Consider the following 21,283-nt stretch of genomic DNA (forward strand, 5'->3'; position numbering starts at 1 on the left):
AAGCAGGGAATAGAATCTTTGTGTACCACCCAAAATGCCCAAAAGATCTTACAAAAACAGAGGGGGAGCTGCAATGCACTTCATGCATCAAAATGTTTTTATCTTCTAGCAAATGTCTTCCCTGGCTAACTCCTGTTTTAATGGGAGCTGACTTAGAGCAGGACCATCCCTCGTGTAGGAATGCTCTTCAGGACCATTCCTCGTGTAGGAATGTAGGACAGTTTAAGAGCTGCTGCATTCATCGTTTTCAGCCCCAAACACATTTCTGGCTGCTCTGTCTTGGGAGCCTCTTCTGACATGTGCTGGCCTTGTTATTTCTTAATTGTTCTGCAGTTAGTGGCTGTGAAAACATTTCCTTAAATCAACTTTAGTTGCCACACAGGGATGCATGTGCAGGCACCTGCATTCTCCCCTTCTTTAAAGCTGAACTTCTTCAGCATCAGCTACCCAGGGAGCAGACTGGAAACACATTAAAGCACTGAAATTGTTGCATTTATTGTAAAGAAAGCAGGAGATGATATTCCAACAAGCTTGCACAGTGATAAACCCACCACAACCAAGGCTTTATGGGCCATAAAAAACAAAACCAAGCCCAAACCCCCAGTACACCATGGTGTAACAGGCACAGGTAAGGGAAAGCAAGCCAGCACAGCAGTCCTGACCCCCACCCCTGTGCTGTCCCCACATCACACCTGGGGACAGATCAGCTGCTGTGAAAGGCTCAGGCCACATCCTGACAGCGAGCACCTCTTGGTGAAGCTCCAAATACACAACTGAAGCTACACTGTTTTATACAACTAACAAGACTTGTGCCTCTTTTTATTTTTTTTATTTGCAAAGTCAATAAAAATCCACTGTTAGGAAAGTAACAGAGAAAAATGCTTCATTTGAAAAAAAAAAAAAAAAAGTGGAAAGCAAATAGGAACAAAACCAATTTAGTAGCACTACAACTACACAAAGAGTCTGGGGAAGGGCGGCCCTATCACATCCTACCAAGCGAGTTTGCCAGGGAGACAGAAGCAGAATTTACTTCACCAAGACAGCTGAGCCTGCAGAGGAGCTCACACGGTGTTTCACACACGGGCACTGGGCAGCACACACCTGCTGTGCAGCAGTGCAGGTGTCCTGCCTGCCCCCAGCTCACCATGGCACTCAGCTGTATGCAGTCTAGAAGGCAAATCTTCAGCCCTGTCAAAATTCAGACACACTCAGAGGCCATGAAGTATCCACTACTCTACAGTTTTCTACCACTTTACCTTGAAGAAAATTTAAATTTGGGATGGATTTTTTTTTTTTTAAATACTGGCCTATAAAATCTGTTGCTAATCAACCATCAAGGCACCTAAGTAAATTCACAAACCCCAGCTTCACCAGTACAACACAGTTTCCACACTGCAGCCACACCATTTGCAGTGGTGCACCTGATGGGCATAACCACCTGATGGAGATTTTCCACCCTGTGGCAGCTGCTCTGTTTGTGAACTTCCTTCCATGAGGAAAACAAATCAGCAATGAACACCTCTGTCTGTCAGGCCAAGGCATTCAGGCACTGTTATCAGCAGTAAAGTACTGCAGCCCTGGAAGAGCAGCCCAGGGGAGCACAGGGCTCACCCAGCACCCAGGGCTCAGAGTTGTGCTGGACCCTCTGCACTAGAAGGGCTCTCCTTGAAACCTCTCCCCCCTTCCCCTGGGCATTTCCTGGAATCAGTTCACAAGACAAAAGAAAACCCAAACCTCCCATCCTCCACCAAGCACACAAACTAGTTCTCTTTAAATACATTTCTTGTAAACACATTACGCTAGATATTTTTTCATTAGCATTTGAATTGCCTTTTTTTTTTTTTTTAATCAGGCCAGCTGTAAAAAATGGTAATTTTGGCCTTCTTCTGCTTTATTGACAATGCAGTATTTCCTCACACACAATATTCTTCAGCCAGGTCCTGCAGCCAGTTGAGCAGAGCCCACGCCGGCAGCAGCCACGCTCCAGGGACACCTCAGGAGCTGATGACATGGCCTGACCACGTCTCGTGCTTGGTGCCAGGGGCCAGGTGAGTGATCACCACCTCCACTGCCTGCAGCTTCTCGTTCTTGGGAGGGATGGTGCACATCTTGTAGGTGACCTCGTCGCCTGCCACAGGAACGTACTCGCCTTCGATGCTGTGGAGGGAAGCTCCAGTCAGTCATGAATCACATCAACACTCGCTCACTTTTGCAGCTCACTGAATTTTTTATCATAATCGTTATCTTAGATGCTCAAAGTTCTTCAGGGATTTTATAGAGCCTGTCATCTGTCAAAGTCTGAGGCTGATTTTGGTTGTCTTGCAGTGAAATCCTATGAAAACACTATAAACACCGGCCTCGCCCTAAAAAAAATCAACTAACCACAAGAAGTTAAAAATAAAACCAAATAAAACCCACAAAAATCCCCACGCTAATCTGCCTTGAAGAATACTCAGGTGAGCCCAGGCTTGGACTGAGAGCTGTGCACCAGCACCTCACTTGCAACAGCACTAGAGGGCAGGGCTGCCACTGGCTGCCACTTACTTTGGGGATATGGTTTTTAAACTAAAATTGATCTCTTTTTGGTTGGTTTTTCCCCACTTCTCACTTAAGCTTTTGAAGTTTAAGTTGGGTTTTTTTTTTCATTTTTTCTAAAAAATAATTGTACCATGTAATGACAAGATTTTTACCTTAAGAATGCTCCACCATAACACAGTTTGTGGAAAAAAGAAAAAAAGAGCCCAAGTGAGATATGACATCAAATATTTCAAATTACTTGGTGTGAGAAAAGAGAGTTCTGCTATCCTGATGTGTTAGCCTGCAGAAACACTCACCCAACACTCAGGGAGACTTCCAGAAGGCTCCAGCTGGCATCCCCCAGAGTGATGCCAGGGGATGCTGCAAGACCTGCACTGTGCATTTGCTACTGCACGTGAGCCCGTGTTTGGAATCACTGGGAGATGCCAAAAGAGCTTCACCTTCTGTTCAGAACAAGGTGCTGATGAAACAGAGAACTGCAAACAGCCCTCCTCACCTCCCCACTGCGTTTGAGATCAGAGCTTTGTAATAAAAATCCCAGCACGTGCCACTGGCCGCTGGCAGAGATTCCTCCCTCCTGCACTGCCGTGAGCTCTGACAGTGCACAAGATGCCACTTCACCTTTCTTTACATGTACCTTACTCCAGCCCATGCTCAGCTTTCTCTGCCCTGTCAGCCTAGGCTCTACATTTCTCAGTGAAGGTTCTCTGCAGTGTCTGTATTTGGGAAGAGATCAACACTGATAAATTCTACTGGATGCCTTATTGGTGAGGCTTGCTTGTGAACTCCTCTTACACTGGAGTCCAGACTTGTGTCCAGGAAAGAAAAAAAAGTGGTCTAGGTCAGAAGTTTGTAGTGCACCACTGAATTTTATATTTGCCTTCTCTGAGAGCACACAGAGAGCATGCTCACCCCACCCAGGAATTTTACCCCATGTTTTGTTAATAGCAGGGGTCTCAGATTTTAGCAGTGCCCTTTTTATCCACTCTCATTTTGTGACCCATTAATCTCAGGGCTTTTCTATTGCAGGAAAGGCTGGCAGGACTGACAGGATGTGAACACACTGGCCCCTACTGCCAGCTCTATCCTCACATCAGAATTTGCTTCTCCTCACAGTTCTGCAAAACTTCTCCAGCTCCACCCACAGCGCTGCCTCTCCCCAGCCCTTCCCCTTTGGAGGGCTCCTGTCTGACCCCTGCACTGCAAGGGCAGCTCAGGGAGCTGTGCCAGGCTGTGGTGAAGCAGCAGCCAGGACCCAGACAGGACAGGGTAACCAGGCATCTACAAGGGAAGCTAAAAATGACCCCTAAATCAAGACTTCTCCCATGGGAAATTCAAAAGAAAAGTCATTGTTTGCTAGCTGATTGTATCAGCATGATATTGAAAATGCTCCTGTATCTAAATATGAATCTAAAACCTGCTACAAGGAGTTAAAGGCATTCTCAAGGCCTGGGGTTTGAAATGTTTGGGGGAATAAAGTCCTTCAAACTTTATTTCCCTGGAAATACCTCTACTCCAGAGCTGCCCCTGACTGTGGCAATCAGACCCAGGAGGGCATGTCCTAAGCTGAACCCTTCAGAGCAGTGCCTGGGAAAATGGGAGTAAATTGAAGGCAGAAGAAATATTTGCAGAAAAATCAAGATAAAGCCTCCTTCATCAGACCTGACAGCCCTTTCCAACCCACGCAGGCTGATCCAAGTGACCTTTATTTACTTCCAAAGTCTCCAGGCCACCCTGTCAGCCCAGCCCAGGATCACCCTGGACAGGCTCTGCTCAAGCTCCCACCCCTGACCTTTGCTGTGCCTGTCCTCCCCAGCCACTGCCTGCATCCATGCCCCACTTCCCCCAGTCCCAACAGGTTTAAGATCCTTTCAGGTGTGAAGGGATTGCACACCCAACCCTTACTGTCCTTCCAGCAGCAGAAACTAATTTACCTTTTCTTGCGCCAAAGGAATTTGCCACCAAAGACCCAGGACCCAGAAGTTTACCCTGACATTGAAACAGCAGTTTTGCAGAAAGGATGTACTGGAATCTGAGGAGGGGACACAAAGCCCCAAGAAGAGACACAGGAAAGGGTTGAAAGACTCAAACCAGAAGTGAAAATAAAAATGATATATTAAAAAAATGACATCACCTTTCCTACATAAACCTCTTGACTTTCTTGATCTTTTGTTGCAAAGAAAAAAAAAAAAAAATCTTCTATAGATGTAAAAGCACTAAAACTAAAGCAGGCAGCAGGAACCTGTCACCACTGCACAGCCACCCAACCAAACGGATGCCCTGCCCAGGAAGGGATCTCGGGTTTGGCTGAAACATCTTTTATTTTTAACAAACAGGGACCTAACGTGTTTTTTAAAACCTCCTGTAAAACAGGATAAGCCACAGTTAGTAAAATAAACGCTTGAAATCTGCAAAAGTAGGTAAATATGGTTAATGCAAAAGGAAAGTGGATTCACAGTCTCTTGAAGCACCAATACAAAAAAGCTTTAAGCTCCTGAAAAATGGAGGTAAATTAGGTATCACTTGAATATTCAAAATCAAGTGAGGAAGAAGTACAGCTTGAGCGTTAAAAAGGATGGATGTTTTGTTAGGGTGTGTTTTGTTTAAAATGGAAATATGAATATGTACCTGGACAGGTTCTGGCCAGATGTGTGTTGCAGGTACACTGGTAACGAAGTGTTCCTGCAACTTTTCCAAGAAATAAGACCAAGTGAGCCAGTACCCACACACAGACCATGGGTAATACCCCCACACTGCAGGGAGAGGAGAAGCCAAGGCCCAGGGTGCAGGGCACACTCAGCTGTCACTGAAAGCCACCACGGCCCTCAGGCCTCGGGAGCTCACTGCTGGGGGCCTGTGTGAGCCCCTGGTCTGCCAAGGAAAAAGAAATAAACCAAAATATCTGCTGACCCATTCCTATGCTGAATCATGAGGTTAAATACTTGTTAATATGAGTTCATTCTACTGAACAAATCAGATCATCCCCAGGATCTGCAGAGCCCTGAGCATTACCCACACCAGAGGTGCACTTTTCTCTGCTAGAGAGCATTCATTGCAGGGCTGAGCATTATGCTGACAGCATCAGATCCTCTCTGGGTTTCACTGCTTATCCAAGCTGACACTACAGGTGACTGGAGCTTGTGATAAAACCTCATTCAACCCCAGGACAGCTTCACCTAATCCTTACTTTGCTGTCTTTCCTCACTTGTTGAGGTGACCTTACCCCAGCAAGGCCTGTCCTTGCACAGCTGTGCATAAAGGTTGTGGCCACACTGACATCTCCAATTTAATTTTCTGCTTTTGGCCTTTAAACTTTCTTCCCGCAGATCAGATATTCTTTTGTCTCCTGCAGGTTTGTGATCACTAGCTACTCTTGGTGCCTCACAAATACGAGATCATCACTGCCACCGAGAGGACAAAGGTCCTGGTCTGCCTGAGCAGAGCTGAGAGTGAACAGTGTCCCCTGGCAGTGTCTGCCACAGAAAGCTGCTTCTGGGACAGCTACAGACTCACTGCAGCCCTGCCATCACTACCTGGGATGCTTGGAAGGAGAAAAAAACAACATCCAGATTGTGCAGTGCTTGTGGTGGCATCCAGAAAGAACAATAGGATGGCTCTCCAGAGGGGCTGAGCAAAGCCCCACACAGAGCTGGGGGAAGATCCCCCAGCAGGAGGCAAAACTTAAGCACTGGGCAGGAAATGAGCTGGAAAAGATAAGAGAGAGTAAACAGAGTTCTTGGGACAGACTCAGCCTACAACAGACATTCTGTAACCAATGCAAGTTACCTGGAAATTTTGGTAAAGGAAGTTAAACATGGACTTTTTTGATGGTACATATTGATTAAATAATTTTAGATCTGTATTTTTTACTTTCACCCTCCATATATATTAAATGTTGATTTAGAGGAATGTGGAGGTTTCCACTGCTATTTGAGGTATTGGAGTGCACTTTCAATTCAAAATAATGAGTATCTACATACCCAGGAATCTCAAGACACTTCAACAACTTCAAATTCAAGCTAAAAATAGGAAATGCTTCCTGATGTTAGAGTCAGAGAGAGACACAATAGAGTGAGTTTTAGATTATCCAGCAACTCCCATTTCCCAGCTCAGTGCCAGCCTGGTGTGGTGGAGCATTTTATCCTGCACTATTTTTAGGGAACTGGGAGGTTATTAGGAAATTACCTAAATAAGGAATGTTCTAGTTCTTCCTTCTCACAGCTGCTATTCATATTCCAGGATTCTAGTTAAACCTCTTGGGACCAAGCCAAAGTCACGTGGAAACATTTTGGAACAAGAGTTTTCAGTGATTTCTGAGCCTTGCTGGTGACCAAGCCTGCCATGGATCACACCATGGAGCCCTTCCATGGGCTCTGTTACCTCCTGGGCTTCTTAAAGCTCATTTAACACCTCAACATTTGCCTCAAGAAACCTGAGGTGTTTTTAACAGCAAGTTACAACAGAATAATGAACCATTGTGAGTTACTAATCCCAAATGCTCTGCCATGCATCCCCTGTGCAAGCCAAGGGCCCCAGGAGCCACCACAAAGCCAGCAGTGACCTCAGGGAGCTGGCTGGCAGCAGCAGGGCTGCCTCTCCCCACCAGCCACACTCGTGGCTGGGGCAGACAAGTGGAAAGAGGCTCAGACACTGCAGAATCCCAGCAGTTAATAGCCAAGGTCTCTGCTCCAGGGCTCCCTGGTCCCTGAGCTGCTGCAGAGAAAACTTCCCAGGAGCTGCACTTCTCTCCCAGGTCAGTGGATGCACCATCCTCTTGCCCAGTTCTCCACTGGGCCATGGTGCTTGAATCCCCATTCAGGGATAGTTATGGCTCCAAATCTACTTCCAGCAGCTAATTCAAGCCCAGGAGCACAGACACCCTGTGAGGAAGGAACAGGAGAGAGCTTTGCAGGGATGCCCCTGTGGGCTCAGCCAAAGGCAGCTGTCCCTGCAGACACCCAGCCTGGATCCCCTCACCACCCCACTGCTGTGTGCATCTGGGACCCAAAGCTGGGGCAGCCACATCCTGAGCTCACCCCATCCTCCAGCAGCCACTGCTGCAGTGCCAGCCTTGGCTCTCACCTATCACTGCCTGGATCCTTTAGGGGAAGATTCTGGGAAAACTTCTCTGCAATGACCACAAGAACCTGACTCTCCTGCATGCACCACTGCAAAGTGAGTTTTCTGAGCCAACTGGGGTGGTGGAGAACCCTTAGGAAAAAGATTATCCATGTTCTATTCATTTCCAAACCCCTTTCAAGAAAGATCTGGAATTCTGCTCCCTCTCCTTCCTGCCCCAGATAATCTGCTTTTTCAGGCACTTCACCCTGCAGCAAAGCATCAGAAAGGGAGCACACCAGGAAGGATGTGTGCTGTTCAAAGCACATAAGTCATCCAGTGTTTTGAAGGCAATCATACAGCACTCCCAGAGCAGTTGGTTGCAGAAACTGTTTTGCTGGTAGTTCACAGAAAAGCCAGAGAAGTTTGATCTCTCAGCTCAGATGCAGCTCTCAGATCATTTAGAACTATCAGGTAATTTCCAAGCCATATTGTTCCACTCCACCAGAGGAAAAGCACCACGGAGAAGCCAGGAGATGTGGCACTAATGCTCTGCACCAACCAGTGATCTGGCAGGAAATCAGAGGAAAGGAATGAGCATGAAAGGATGATCTCTCCATGGCCACAAGTAGCTCAGGGCCAGCTCCTCGGTGCAGCAGGGGCACAGCTGGGTTCTCCCTGCAGGAAGATGCAGCTGACAGAACATCTCCAGCATAGCCAGCAGCTGGAATGCAACAGCAGAAAGGGACCATCCCCACCTGGGAGCCCAGCCAGAGCCCTCAGTGTTCAGCCCTGCTGAGTTACAGACACTGGAGGCAAAACCTGAGATCACCACAATGGAGAAGTAAAGCACAGCAAGCACAGGATGCCCCAGGGACCCGGGGCTGCTGTGTGCCAGTGTCCCTGGGGAAGCACAGCATCAATTCTCCAGAGCCATCACTCCCACGGGGTCAGGAATCCAGCCTGAAGGACAGCCTGCAGGCCTCTCTGCAATGCAGCATTTTCCCCTTCAGAGCCAAGTGCTGGCAAACTGCAGAAAACCCACAAGCACTGCATGTTTTTTCTCTCTCATTAAATATGCTGCTTTTGCAAAATAAAATCTTAAAAAAATCTGAGTGTGGTCATTCATCCATCACTGCTCTCTGGTGAGCCACCTCCTTGCCTTGCCCTTGCAGGTTCACAGGCTTCAGGCCAAATCCCAGATAAGTGCAAAGGCCTGGAGCACAAACCAGTCTCCACGGTGTGCCACTCCCAAATGCTCTGGGGAAGCAGAAGAGTGGGTGCAGTGCTCCACCTCGATCTGCTCCCCCACCCCTCAGCAGCCCAGCTGGGCAGGGAAGCTGATGTGAACCTGTGTGCACAGGCAGCCCCTGGCAGGGGAGAGCAGCAGCCAGCACTGCAGGGAGTCCCTGTCTGCTCTCTGGGAACATCCCACAGCTACAGGTGGAACAGCAAGAGGGTGAAAGAGCCAGTGACAGCCACACCAGGGAGTGTCTGGGAGAGCTGACTTACTCCTAGGACGGAACACGAGCCAAGGAGGTGACAAACAGGAGGATAGAGCTCTCACACTGATGCTGAAACACCACCATCCATTTGGTGACAGTGGATCATCTTACAGGCTGGTGGAAATGAAAGCATTAACAGTACATGTCACTATTAAAAATGCAATTATGGGCTTTTTAAAAAATTTCACTCCAGGCAAATGAATTTGCCTTTGCTTCCTGCTTTCCAGAGATGTTATCTGGAATTACTATCTCAGCAACTCCTCTGCCTCCATGCTTGCCAGCTAGGGCTTTATATTCAGTACAGCAAGCACATTTTGTGTTTGTTCTACAGAGGGGTGAAGTATGAATCTGGGAAAAACAAAACCTCATCCCACCAAAGAGCCATGACATTTCCCCAGCACAGCTATTTATACCAAGTTGAGAACTGTCTCCAGTAAGCACAAGCAAACAGGATTCACTTGTACCCAATCAGTTAAAAAAGAGAAGAGGCTCCACACAAGTGTTATCAAACACCAAAACAAATCATCTCTGCAGCCTTCAGAGCCACTCATTCAAACAAAGCCAGGCAGACAAAAAGCACCTTTCAAAGGCCGTGCTGCCATCCAGCCAGACCCTGGCAGGCTGGAGAGCTGGGCAGAGAGGTTCAGCAAAGGCCAGTGCAGGTTCTGCAGGCAGGGAGGGATGACCCCAAGCACCAGGACAGGCTGGGGCTGCCCCACTGGAGAGCAGCTCTGCAGGGAATGACCTCGGGGTGCTGGTGGGTGCCAAGCTGACCAGGAGCCAGCAGTGTGCCCTGGGGCCAGGGGGAACCCCGGGATGCTTGGGGGGAGTGCGGCCAGCAGGGCAGGGAGGTGACCCTGCCCTCTGCTCAGCCCTGCTGGGGCACATCTGCAGCTCTGTGTCCAGGTCTGGGCTGCTCAGGAGAATGACAAGGAGCTGCCAGAGAGAGCCCAGCAGAGGCCACAAAGATGCTGAGGGGTCTGCAGCATCCTGTGAGGAGAAACTGCAGGAGCTGGGTCTGGTTAGTTTGGAGAAGAGAGGACTGAGTGGGATCTCATTAGATTTAATGCTCTCAAAGGCAGCTGCCAAAAGAATGGTGCCAGGCTCTTTCCAGTGGTGTCCAGCAACAGGACAAGGAGCAATGGCCATAAACCAAACACAGCAAGTTCCACCTCATCATGAAGAAGAAATTCTTTATGTTGAAGGTTTTGCCCAGGGAGGAGATGATTTCTTCCTTGTCTGAAGACATTCCAAACCCACCTGGATGCACCCCTGTGTACCCTGCTCTGGCTGACCTTGCCTTGGCAGGGGCATTGGACTAGATGCTCTCCACAGGCTCCTTCCAATCCTAACAATTCTGTGATTCTATATTTCTACCCACATCTCTTAAGTCCAACTCAATAAAGCAGCTTTGGTGCAAGTTCCACTCATAAAACATGTCTACATGTCCACATTCATGCACAGATACACAGAAAATTTTGCAGACATCAAGTGAAGCTTTTGAGTGCCACATACATTTGACTTTGTTTTAGGGCTAATGCTCACTTATAGAAAGGAAATGCCAACCTAAGTGTTGTTACTATCTTACAAAAAATAAGGAAACCTACATGAAACAGACATCCTATCCTATGGAAGACATTTTCACTAAAGTGTAACCTCACAGCTCCTCAAAGCTTAGGGAAGAAAATAATGTAATTCCTCAAATTAAATATATATGTTGAAAATCATAATAATCTGCGAGATAGGCAGCTGGTCCCTGTGCTTAAAACCTCCATCACAGCTTAGTGAATCCAAACTGGCATAACCATTTTATCCAAGCTCCTGAAACCCCAGCTTTTGGGAAGAATTCAGGAGGAACAATCCGCTTTCATTTCACAAGAAGATGCCTATAGCACACTGAGACATGAACAGGCTAACACCTCTCTCACATCCAGATTTAACTGAATAAATAGATAGAAAAAAAATCACTTTATAAACATGAGGAGGATCTCAAAACTCACACTGTACAAAGCAGAATCACTGGAGTCCCCTGAGCCACAGGCCTGGTTACAGAATGCTGCCACAAAAAGCAATTCCAGTTAACACAGAGCAATCTATCAGATTAACTGGGAAATAAACTGAAATGAAAGGCATTACTAATTTGTCCTTCCAGTGTTGCCTTGCATCAGAATTAAGACAGTGATACCATCACCCTCCAGCACTAAAAGCTGTTTCCAGCAAGTCAAATATACTCTGAGTAATTAAAGAACACAATGTGCTGAAACCTTCAGTGCTTCAATAATAGCACTTTTCACTAACAGGTTGAGGCAGAAACATCCGCTATTTTTGAGCTGAAGCTCTGAGACAGTACCTACATATGAAACATTTAAAACAGTGGCCCATTCCTGGTACAATAGAAAAATTGCTGTTGACTTCAAGAGAGCAGAATCGACCTAGAGAAGATGTAAAAACACAAAACACTTCAGTCCTACCAAATCCATAGGAACTTGAACTTGTAAGATGTTTCTGAAAGAGCAAGGAAAAGAGTCTTTGAACACACAAAGTTTCTACAAGAAGAAGGGCATGGTTTGCCCACTGTGGAGATGGGGGGAGAAGTGGAGGTCCATGTTGAAAGCCAAGCCAGGCAAACACCACAAAGGGCTCAGAGCCTGCTTGTGGCAGGAGAAGATCCCCAGGGAGGCAGAGGAGCCTCAGCACTGGACCTGCCAGCCATGGGTTGGGCAAAGGCTCTGCCAGAAAGGTACAGGTGCCTCCCAGCAGTGGATGGGGTACAGGAGGTGCCCTGCAGGGACACACAGCACGGGGAGCCTGCCCCGGGTGTGAGCACTGCTCTGAAATGACCCAGCTGAGAGCAGAGCCAGGCTGGTCCCGTGGCTGGGCTGTGTCTGAGGGGCCAGAGCCTCTCACCCCCTGCCCACAGAGCAGCTCTGCCCCTCTCAGCCCTCCCTGCCCCAGCTTCCCCAGACACGGGCGGTGCCAGGGCAGAGACCTCCTGTGACAGCCAAACAAACACACTGAACACACCTCCAGACTTGTGGCTGGCCATAAACTTTTACAACCTTTTGACTCATTCAGTGGTGCTTTGGGGAGGAGGGAGTGGGTGGTGGGAGGAGGCAGCAGGGCACACTCAGGGTTGGTAACTCCAGCGCTCCCAGCCAAAGCAGCCCGGGAGCAGATGGGATCCATACACCAACAGAACAGCCACGGGAGGGGACTCCTGCCTCGGGGGCCTCGCACAGAGCACCAAAAATCACAGCACACAAAGTTATTTCTGTCATGTCACTTGGACCTCAGCATAGGAGACATATGGGAGTCTTAAAGAGGGAAACAGAAAAACCATCACTGGAGTTTCTGCTGAGTGGAGGGGAACTGAGGGCAGGAACACCTTGTGCATCCAGAATCAAGTCCAAGACAGAAAGATGTGCTGGGCCATAGGACAGGAACCTGAAAGAGCAGTTCACATTTTGTACAGACAAACAAAACAGCAACCACAAGCGAAAAGTAACCTCCGGGGTTTTAAAATGAGTAATTTCACATAACTGAAGAAAATTTTACTGAACTAATGGGAAGAGAAAATGTACAGGGGAAAAAAAAAACAGGACTGAAAATAGACAGTTCTTTAAAAGGAATTCATTAGAAGGCTGAAAATTCATGTTTCTGTGAGAAGGCTGTTGTAACTAAGCCCCTGCTGATCAGTAACTGTATAGGTCAGACTAGATGTTCACAGTTAAATTTTTTAAATTGTGACATAGGAAATGCTATTTTTAAGTTATTCAGGAAATGAGGAGAAATAGTGCTTTTGCATCAGACAAAAGAGAAAGGAGATATTAAATGTCACTTCTTTGGGTGGAACACAAGTCAGACCACTGAGCCTATTTGCACCCTTGAGCCCTACAGAGCTTTGGGTTGTCAATGCCCACTGTGCAGTAACATTCCAGAAACCTGGAGGAAAGCCAAGTGCTCCTTCTCCAAGGACATGCTGCACACACAACCAGGAAAGACAGCTGGGGCAATGTGAGTGGGTTTTGGTAAGGCTTTTGTTGACTTGCCACTGCATAACCTCTCTGAAGAACAAATAAGGATTATACAGCTTCAATACTGCAAATAATAGGTAAAATAAAACTGGTGGTAGATCTAGAAGAGGTTACAGGAGAACAAACATCAAGCAATCTTAACACACACCCCCTCACAGACCAGCAGCCCCAACACCAGTCAACACCCAGCCTAGGAACAAATATTAAAATTGCCCATTAAACCTTGCAGATTAGCCAAGCCATAAACAGCAAGGGCAGTGCAGGCATGGGGTGTGCTGGGCATTCCTGGGCAGGCAGGGCTGTCCCATGGGATGTGCAGCTCTGCAGCCTCAGCAGGAGTCCAGGAATCAGGAATGCAGCCACGGCTGGGAATGCCAGGCTGGATCTGGGACTGCGCCAAACTTTGCCACTGCAGAGGATGCTGGGGTCACAGCGGGTAAGCAGCTCTGCAAAGACTGGGGATAAAGGGCTAATGGGATTATGGGATGTGCAGAAAGGGAAACAGAGCAGAACTGCGGGAGATTTTATCTCCTTACACTGAAAGTGTGCGTACAGTGTATAGTCTTAAAATTACATTTAAATTCTTCAGTCTCTTTTCTAAGTATGCTGCAAAGACTGGCTTAGACTGGAGAAAAATTCTCAGCAAGGGACTTAAAAAACTTTATCTGCTTAGTTTATCAAAAGGTAAATTCAGAGCGGGTGGTTCTCAGTGTGTTCAGGACAAAAAGGGTTCAAGCACTAATGAACCCCTTAACAGAGAAAGCTTTAACTATAAATTGCTTACAACCTAAGCTAGATAAATTCAAGGAAGTAATAAAGTGTGACTTTTCTCAACAGTAAAGGCAATTAACCTTTAGTTTAGTAATGGTACAAGTAGTGCAAAGTAAAAGTAATGAATTTTCAGTGTTGTAAATCTTTACATTAAAACTAGACACTGCATGGAATATTTGCTTCAGGTGAATGCAGGTTTCTGGGTCTGAGCAAAACTCATAGCCTATTCTAAGAGATTTAAGGATCATCTTCTAGTTTTTAACTCAACAGATTTATAATAATACAGGAAAAGAACTGCATAATCAATCGCTGCAGTAACATCTGCATAACCCCTCTTTGCTGGAGTGAGGGTGGCAGATTATAAACCAGTCTTGTGTTTGAAATGTGAAAGCATTTGGTAAGGAAGGAAAGCAGAGCTGCAGCCTCCCTGGGCACACAGAACTCACTCGGAGATGTGCACGAAGATGTCGGGGCCTCCGTCCGCAGGGGTGATGAAGCCGTGGCCCTTGGAGCGGCAGAAGCACTTGCAGACCCCTTTGTAGACGGGCCCCTCGGAGGCTCGCACCGTGCTGCAGGAGGAACACAAAGAGCAGCTCAGAGCGGGCACGCTCCCGCGGGCACAAGGCACGGCTGGCCAAGCCCTCCTCCCTCCCTGAGCTGCTCAGCTCTCACTGCACAGGCTTTGCCTGGGGCCTCTGGAAGGGACACACAGACTGAGATGATGTTTGCTAGCACTAGAATGCATCTGTTGCCATCTTGAATTCAACTGCTTCATCACTGCACCATAGAGTAAAAATGTGGCAAACCCCGGATCAGGGAAGAAATTATGATGTCTGCCTCCAGATCAGAAGGCTGAAAGCTCTGCTTTATTAAAACTATACTATATTACATTAATATACTATTTAAAGAGATACTATTTTACATAGTTACTTCTTACTTACCTAACTATTCTACATACTTACTTCTTACTTACCTAACTCAAACTTGTGACTCTGTGCTGAGCCCAAGCACAGCTGGATCCAATTGCTCATTGAACCCAAACAACTTCATCAGAATCCAACCCAGCATCACTGCAGGTGAACAATCTCCACACCACATTCCACATGGGGAAACAAAGGAGCAGAGATAAAGATTGTTTTCTCATCTTCTTTCTGTGCTTCTCCAAAAAATTCTGAGAGACAGAATTATGTCTCTCTGTCCAGAAAATGTGAATGTCACAGCACCATGCTTTCTTCCAGACACCAAACTAAATGTAAGAATCTTCCACCTCCAGACACCATACTAAATGTAAGAATGTTCTGCCTTTGATGAGTTTGGGAGTAGCAGTGTGCACCTAAGTGTTGTGCTGTCACAGATTTCACAGGAAGTGTGAGCACAGCTGTAGTGCATAATAGCAAGACTCATGCCTGAACTCCTCCACTGCCATGTGACCTGTATTTTAAAATGAGACACATTTGCAAAACCTGTAATCTCCAATACTGCCATCAAAAAACCTGACTTGTCCTGAAAATTTTGTGGTTAAATCCTTTTCTGCATCAAATACACTGATCCAGGGTTTGGATCCAGGGATCCACTTCCACTAATGAAAACCAACTGGTTTAGACATATTACAGGGTTTACTCTGAGCATTGTTAGATCAGAACCTTCTTCAGGCCAGGAGTATCCAGCAAGTTCCATGCTAGAAGAGGATTTTGGTGCAATTCTTCAAACACAATGACAGTGTGGCCATTTGGTTACATGCATCATGGCAATTTGAAAATCACTGTACCAAATGTTTAAATTTTACTGAAGTCTCAATGAAATTGCTTTCAAAAAATGGCAACATCTTTGTTCCTTAAATCAAACTAACAATAAAGAAATGCAGTTTAAAGTGCTAAAGAAAGAAATCTCCATTAAATCACTTCATTTCCAGCTCTATAAAGCTGTCAACACACTTGACCTCACAAGTGCTTGTTACACAGAAAAGCACTCACTGTCCTAAACAAGCTATTAAAGTTCAATTACATCTTTCAAAGAGATATGGCACTGTAGGGGATGAGGCCCCCCACTCCCAGTGAACCAATATTAAATAATCCCACTGAATAATAAGCCACTGTTTGTCACATTCATCTCTTTATACAAGTGCTCACCTAGAGGTCCTCTTGTTTAAAGAGAACACACACACACAAAAATTCAGAGTTATTCTGTTTTTCAGGGCAAACAAATACAGCAAGATTCCTACACTAATTAATGATTAAAGAACTGTGGAAGCCAAATAACAAATTATTTCTTTTTGTAAGAACCAAACTAAGATTAACAGCTGAGAAGATTTACAAAGAGTTCATTATTAACATGGCACTGAAGCAAGCTAGCTTGGACTTGCTTTTCAAGGGCAACCCCAATTATTAAGTCAATTATGTTCTTTTTAGCCATCTACTTCCATCAGAAAGTTCAGGGCATTTAAAGGCTCCTGGAACTGACAACATATAAACTTTTCTTCTGCTCCTCTTCTTTTTTTGCCTCATTTAGAATTCAGAAGTAATAATATGAAGCATCAGTGAGACTGTTATTATTTAAATCCTCATGGATAACTCTGGAAGAAAAGAGCTGGATAACACTGCAAGAAGCAAAAGGGGAGAAGCACACAAACCAGAGTGAGTGGTCCAAAAGAGGCTGGCTGTGGGGCTGAGCTCTTACTGCCACAGCATTCACTCAGCACTGCCAGACCTTCCTCATACAGAAACAAAAGGCTGTGGCAGAAGCTTCACACTGTATCCTGATTCAAAGGCTCTGAGATGAAGAAAGAAGCCCACGTTGCCTTCTTCACGTCAACCCCTCACTGGGAGGCCCTGACAGGCACTGGGAATTCTTTGCAATGGCCAAACCATCCTCTGCTGCTGCTCTGGGGAGAAGCTCCCTTTGGACAGGGCTCACAGGAGCCTGCACAGCACCATGGGGCCCAGGAAAGCTCAGGGAAAGCAGCTCTGTTCTCTGCTGAAAGATCACTACCTCAAAGAACTACAAAAAGCAACAAATATTACCTCATTTCATGGAAAACTTCATACAGAAAACCTTAGAGAAAAAGATAGGGGTCACACCCTGATAATCAGCATATTCTTTAACAGGTCTATTTGAGCAATCCTAAAATGAAGGTATGAAAGCTGAACAAGAAAATGAAACAAGGAAACACTTTCCTCTGAAAAGTGATGGAGTATCCCTAAAATGTAACTGATGGCGTTAGCACAGGTATCAGGAGTGAAAAACCTAAAACTTCCAGTGAGGTTTGGTCCAGCACTTCAGGTGCAGTGAAAAGAGAAATCATGAAAAAAAAAAAAAAAAAAAAAAAATATCTGGCTCTGAGAAGGAAGAATCAACACAAACTGGTCCTGGAAGCCACAACCCAATGTCTGAAGTGACACAAAACTTCAGGCAACTAACTCTGTCTTGAAAAATCTTGGTGTGTTTTCCCCTCCCTGTAAAACTTTTGTATTAAAGAGCCAAGAAACTTTGAACACCCTTTAGTAAAACACAGCATTGAAAAACTATAGGACATTTGGACTAAAAGTCTAAAGCATCCTCTTGGTGAAGAGTATCACAAAGCACACTCAAACACAAGCCCCACTCTGGCCCAGAGCTGCCTTTGGCAGTGTGAAAACTGCATATTTTATGATTGGCTTTTTGCAAATGTTACAATTAATATTATATGTGTAATGTTAGAAAGTTATGCTGTATTAATTCTCTTAAGTAGTCTGTTAAATATAGTTTTAGGTTACAACATAATGTTGAAGTAGAACCTATGTATGTGAAGGGTTTTTTTTTAAGGAATGAGATATTCGCTTTGAGGAGCACCTAAATTTTCCAGAGAAGAGGAATTTGTGGTTTTCTTATCAGAAGAAGCTAATTTCTTCAGGCCTTGCTCAGACTTGAAGATGCCATGGGGATTAAAGGAAACAGTTGACATACAACAGACAGAGCTTCTTGTTTTAAATAGAATGTATGCATAACCATGAAGGATATATGAAACAGTGCATTGTTTTGAGGGTGATCCCTTTGTTCACAAGGGATGTTTTTTGTGACTTAAGTGTCCAAGAGCATCCGGACGTCCGCAATTCTTTTCTTTTTATTGTCTTGCAATTGTCCTAACTCTAAACTTTATTACTCTAATTGTATGATTATTTTTATAACCATTTCATTATTATTACTAAACGCTAAAAATTTGAAAACCCAAGTGAGTGGTGTGTTTCATGAACAAAACAGCCTGGCTGGGACACTTGGCTCGAACTAAGTACTGACATTGAAATGTTAATTAGCTAATTGCTCCTAGGAATCACCTACACCCCCACCCACACTAGGACCGGGATGAAAATAATCCAGTGGAATCATGGGAGGGGGTTTTGGGGATGAAAACCACCCCTAAATGAAAAAGATGGGCACAGTGGAGGGGGCTGGATGGGTGTGCTGGTTGGGGAAAAGGGAACCCCATCCCTAGTCTGTGTTTGACCTGTCACCATGACCTGCAGAGGACCAGACTGGGCTGGGCTGTGGGAAGCCGGCACAAGGAAAGAAGACACTCTTCCTGGTGTTACCAGGAGGGAAGGAGAGGGATTGCTGCTGCTGGATTTTGGTAGCAGGCTCTTCACATCCCCTCACCCTGTGGCTACCAGTGTGCCAGGAGGAAAGGAGAGAGGATGGTCTGCTGGGACTTCAGATACAGACTGGACACCTCTTCACCTTTGGCTACCAGTGTGCCAGGTGGAGAGGACGGTCTGCGGGGATTTCAGATACAGACTGGACACCTCTTGTGTGCCACGGAGACTCCAGGGACAGACTCTGCACAAAAACTCTGCACGCCTTCTCACCCTTCGGCTACCGGGAAAGCTACAACAGCCCTGCCGAGCTGACTTTTTAATAAAGAGCTGATCACTAACGAAGGCCTGCGCCGCCGGGCGGTACTCACGCCGAGAAGGTCCGGGTGCGGCGCGTGGGCAGCGGGCTGGGGATCAGGTACCCCCGCAGGGGCGACGGGGAGCGCTCCCGCGGCCGCCGGCCCTCGGGCACCTGCAGCGAGCCGGGCGACGGGGGACAGCCAGGCGACGGCTGCGAGGAGGATGCGGGGGGCTCGGAAGACATCCCTGAGGAGAGCCTGGAGAGAGGAAGAGACCTGATTTAGCCCGAAACGGGAATTGTCATCAATGCCGCGAACGCTCGCAAAGCTGCTCTGTAAGAACGCGACTCGCTTCCTGCAGACGGACACACGGACACGGCTCCACCACCAGCTCCTGCTCTGTACCATTGAGCTGATGGTTTGTAAAGTTTATTTCTTTCCAAATGTCACAGTTTTGTCAGCTGTACTAGGAAGCTCCTCTGCAAATGGATTCCTCCACAACTAATGCATTTGTTCACTCCTGCCTCACTCACAGGCTCCTGAGCCACAGCTGAGCCCCACATCTTGGTCATGGTGTGCCCCAGATCTTGGTCATGGTGTGCCCCACACACCTTCCAGACTGATGGGGCTGTGACCACAGGCAGATGGGCTGTGACCACAGGCAGCTCAGAGGAGCTCCTGCATCTGCACACAAACACACGTCACAAGAAAGAAGAAATGCTGAGATAAAGCTGCACCTCCAGTGCTGCAGGTTGGTTTTGGTGTGTGATCACCAGGATAACTTCATTGCTGCTGCTGCTCACTTATTAACACAGCTCTGTCAGCTCCTAACACCTCCAGCTTGACTGTGAGAAGAGAATCAGAGGAGTGCTCCTTAATCCCTTCAGGCTGCCAGGCAGCCAGCTGATGTACTCTGCCTGGGGCAGGAGCACAGGCAAAGCTGGCAGGCAGTGCCAGCCCTGAGGAGGTGACCCCTCCTGCCTGGGGAGATCTGGCAGACCCAGCAATCCCCTCTGGGAGGTCCGAGTCTGCCACAGTCTCCCAGCAGCTAGGAAGCCAGCAGCCCACATCTCCATTCAGACCCCCAGCAGCCTCAGGTTTGCTCTTGCTCAGGTCCTGCAGCAGAGGAAGGAGAAGATCCCCTTCTCAGCACACCAACAGCAATGCATCTCATCACACAAAAGCAGAACTCCCAGAATCCATGCAAAGAGCAGGACCACAAACAGCAGCACTTCTACACACACAAACGCATGGCTTACAGCAGCAGTGGCAGAAATAAGAGGAAATAACCAACACTGCTCTGGTATTACTACGCAAGTCCCCATCCACACTGAAAGGGGAAGATGATTTGCAAAAATAACCAATAACACACTACAGTCTTACTTAAGAAGACTAAAATTATCTGGTTATCTGGATGAGTTAGCAAAAAATGTGGCGATCTGAGTCAAGAAAATATCATGAAGGCAAGAAAATCTGCCTTTAAGACCAATAGTTTAATTGAACTGGAATCTCTCATACCCATTATACACCCTCCTCTTGACACCCACACTCCCCAGCCCATGAATTATGAAGTGGATCCTTGACATGACATTTGAGAGATGCAGCCTTCTTGTCAATGACAAATCCATATTATTTCTTTCTGAAAATATAAAGACTAAAATTAAAAAGGCTTCTTAAGAATGAAGTCACCAGGGAACAAAGGCTTTTGTCTTTAATTGCTCAGGGTGCTCAGAAGATAGAAGTGAATAGTCAGTCATACTCCCTCCTCTACCAGATTGAGCTTTCCTCACTGTTCTCAAAAGCAGCTCAGCTGAGAACAAAACCCCAGCTTTAGGGATGGAATTTCAAATATGGATGGTATCTGTCCCCCATGAGCTAATGCCCTGCCCAGTGTCACAGCACAGTGCTCAGCTCAGACCAAGAAGATAACACCAAAGGGTCAGGATTTTCCAAACTTCCTCCTCCTCAAAATAGACCTGCTGTTCTGGCTGGTACAGAAGAAGTCTCAAGTTTCTAAAGACCTCTGGACACCTGGCTTTCAAGGAATGTGCTTGACACAGCAGGACCATAGCCCTAGTAAGTCGCAGGAAAAATAAGAGCAAACAATTAAAACTTAATTCTAATAACTCAGCACACATGGGCTGGCACAAGTGAAAACACAGCTTTTAGAATCTCATGCTTTCTCTCCTCATCTAAATATAAACCAGCTTGTCAGGTGACAAGCAAAATGCAGAGTCTTCACCCATCTACTGCAATACAACCAGAGTGCTGCCCATCCCCTTCCTCAAACAAGGCTAGAGAGGCAGAATTTTCCCTCCTTTCATTAAAACACAGACAAACCACAAAAATATTTACAAATAAAGACTAAATGGAATTAGAAGTGTGCTACCGTATGTTATTGTTCCCATTTATATTATTTTGGAGCCCTCTGCTCTGTACACAAAATAAAACAGCGATGTAGAACATTCAGTACCTTGTCACCATACAAATGTCCTTTTTGTTCTCTGCCCACG

At 46.4% G+C, this 21,283-nt stretch overlaps 1 protein-coding gene across 1 annotated transcript in view; it reads right to left on the bottom strand.

Annotated features, from left to right (window-relative positions):
- Positions 1-470: 470 nt before the first annotated feature.
- CARHSP1 (calcium regulated heat stable protein 1) overlaps positions 471-21,283 on the bottom strand; it is a 37,133-nt gene continuing 16,320 nt past the window's right edge. The window contains exons 2-4 of the mRNA XM_021539932.3: positions 18,843-19,028; positions 14,353-14,475; positions 471-2,157 (exon numbers count right to left, since the gene is read on the bottom strand). Of these exons, the coding sequence (XP_021395607.1) occupies positions 1,995-2,157; positions 14,353-14,475; positions 18,843-19,015 (459 nt within the window). The 5' untranslated portion in view covers positions 19,016-19,028 and the 3' untranslated portion in view covers positions 471-1,994. The remainder of the gene's footprint in view (positions 2,158-14,352; positions 14,476-18,842; positions 19,029-21,283) is intronic.

Source organism: Lonchura striata, chromosome 16 (genome assembly GCF_046129695.1).
Source record: "Lonchura striata isolate bLonStr1 chromosome 16, bLonStr1.mat, whole genome shotgun sequence".
NCBI lineage: Eukaryota > Metazoa > Chordata > Aves > Passeriformes > Estrildidae > Lonchura > Lonchura striata.